This window comes from Apium graveolens, chromosome 5 (genome assembly GCF_009905375.1).
Source record: "Apium graveolens cultivar Ventura chromosome 5, ASM990537v1, whole genome shotgun sequence".
NCBI lineage: Eukaryota > Viridiplantae > Streptophyta > Magnoliopsida > Apiales > Apiaceae > Apium > Apium graveolens.
In genome coordinates, this window is record NC_133651.1 from 64,466,454 (window position 1) to 64,468,791 (window position 2,338).

Below are 2,338 nucleotides of genomic sequence, written 5' to 3' on the forward strand. Positions count from 1 at the left end.
ACGCATACTCCGGGTATAACCACATCCTTATGTATGAGCCTGACCAGGAGCACACCTCTTTCATCACTGATAGAGGGCTCTACTGCTATATCGGGATGCCATTTGGTCTGATCAACGCTGGTGACACTTATCAAAGATTGGTAAACAAAATGTTCAAGAAGCAAATTGGGAAGACGATGTAAGTGTATGTGGATGACATGCTCGTAAAATCGAAAAGGGCAGAAGACCACATAGCCGGCTTAGCTAAAATGTTCCATATTCTGAGAAAATATAAGATGAAACTAAACCCGCAGAAGTGTGTGTTCGGTGTGGAGTCGGGGAAATTCTTGGGATTCATGGTCAACCATCGGGGGATTGAGGCAAACCCGGCAAAAATCAAAGCTCTGCTAGATATGAAATCTCCCACCAGCGTCAAACAAGTACAGAGTCTGACAGGAAGGATTGCGGCCCTGAATCGATTTGTCTCAAAGTCATCGGATAGGTGCAAAGAATTCTTCAAGGCAATAAAAGGAAGGGGGAAGGATTTTCTGTGGACTCCTGAGTGTGAAGAAGCTTTTCTGAATATCAAAGAGCAGTTGGGAAATCCTCCGATGTTGGCCAAGCCAGAAGACGGAGAAATATTGATGCTTTATTTGGCGGTGTCTGAATATTCCGTCAGCGCGGTATTGGTAAAGGAAGAAGCAAGCCACCAGTGGCTCGTATACTATGTGAGCAAAAGGTTGTTGGATGCGGAAACCAGATATACCAACATGGAGAAACTAGTGTACGCTCTTATTCTTGCAGCACGAAAGCTAAGACCATACTTTCAGGCTCACCGGATAGAAGTCCGCACCGCTTATCCGCTTCGGCATATTCTACATAAACCCGAATCGTCAGGGAGAATGTTAAAATGGGAAGTGGAGCTAGGACAATTCGATTTGGAATATTATCCTCGCACGGCAATCAAGGGACAAGCGCTGGCTGATTTCATACTTGAGTTCGATGCAGAAGTTGATGATAAGGCCATAGTGTTGGCAGAACCGACCTCGCAAGAAAGTCATCAGGATGAAAATAGGCAGGAACTCCCACACCCTTGGTGGATACTACATTTGGACGGGGCCGTGAACAATAATGGATCAGGTGCCGGGATTGTCTTGATCACTCCGGAGGGACACCGTTTGATGAGTGATATACATTTCAAGTTCTATGCTACTAACAATGATGCTGAGTATGAAGCCTTGATCAACGGTCTGAAATTAGCTCTGGAGGTAGGGGCCGTGAATCTGATAGTTCGGAGTGATTCCGAATTAGTTGTGAACCAGGTCAACGGAGGTTTCCAAGCCCGGGGACCGCGAACGGAGCTATATAAGAGATGTGCGCAACGCTTACTGGAAAAAATTTCAAATGCCAGGCTAGAAAGCGTTTCGCGAGAAGAAAATAGTAATACGGATGCTTTGGCCAAGATGGGTTCACAGATGGACAACGTTCAACTTGGACAAATCCCTTTGGGAATCCAAGAAATCCCAAGTATTCCGGAGGTGGAGGTGTTTCAAATGCAAGAAATCCCACAAGAAAACTGGATGACCCCCATTCATAACTATATTCAGACATGAGCTGTACCAGAAGACAAACTACAGGCTCGACGCCTTCGGTACCAGGCCACAAAGTATTTCGAATATGACGGGGTACTATACAAGAGGGGATTTAACCAGCCACTGTTACGTTGTGTGGATATGGAAGAAGGAAATTATATTCTCAGAGAGGTGCACGAAGGGATTTGTGGCAATCACTCGGGGGGTGGTTCCTTGGCATTAAAAGTGCTCAGACAAGGATACTATTGGCCGACTATGAGAGAAGATGCTTTCAATTTTGTCCGGGCTTGTAATCGTTGCCAGCGATTCGCCAACTATTCCAACGCCCCGGCGTCCACCATTACCTCGTTGGCGAGTCTGTTAGGGCGAAAACATGCACTAATATTCACGCAAGTATACGCGTTCGCAAGTAATATAGAATACTTTCTAGTTCGTTCCCTCAGAGACTCAGACTAATTTATTGTCTAATTTAACTCACTCACCAATGTATGATTACTTCTCAATGTTAAGATAACACTTAAAATTGTTGATTAAATATTAACTATAATTAACTACTTAATTAACCACTTAACTAACACTTCAATTTATCAATAATAAAACACTCATGAGATCACAACTTCATTATTACTTCCTTCTATAGCCATTGTTATTACCTTTAGCATGTGACAGTGATGATATTAATCGAATAACACGGAACTGATAAAAGCCAACTTTCATTGTACTAATACCATTCTACCAAGCATCCACAATTAAGATAGAAGTTGAAT

General features: G+C 43.4%; 1 protein-coding gene across 1 annotated transcript; it reads left to right on the plus strand.

Annotated features, from left to right (window-relative positions):
• The first annotated feature begins 275 nt into the window (after positions 1-275).
• Positions 276-1,592, plus strand: LOC141660127 (uncharacterized). The gene has a single exon (XM_074467091.1). The coding sequence runs from the start codon at positions 276-278 to the stop codon at positions 1,590-1,592; it is 1,317 nt and encodes a 438-aa protein (XP_074323192.1).
• The last annotated feature ends 746 nt before the right edge of the window (positions 1,593-2,338 follow it).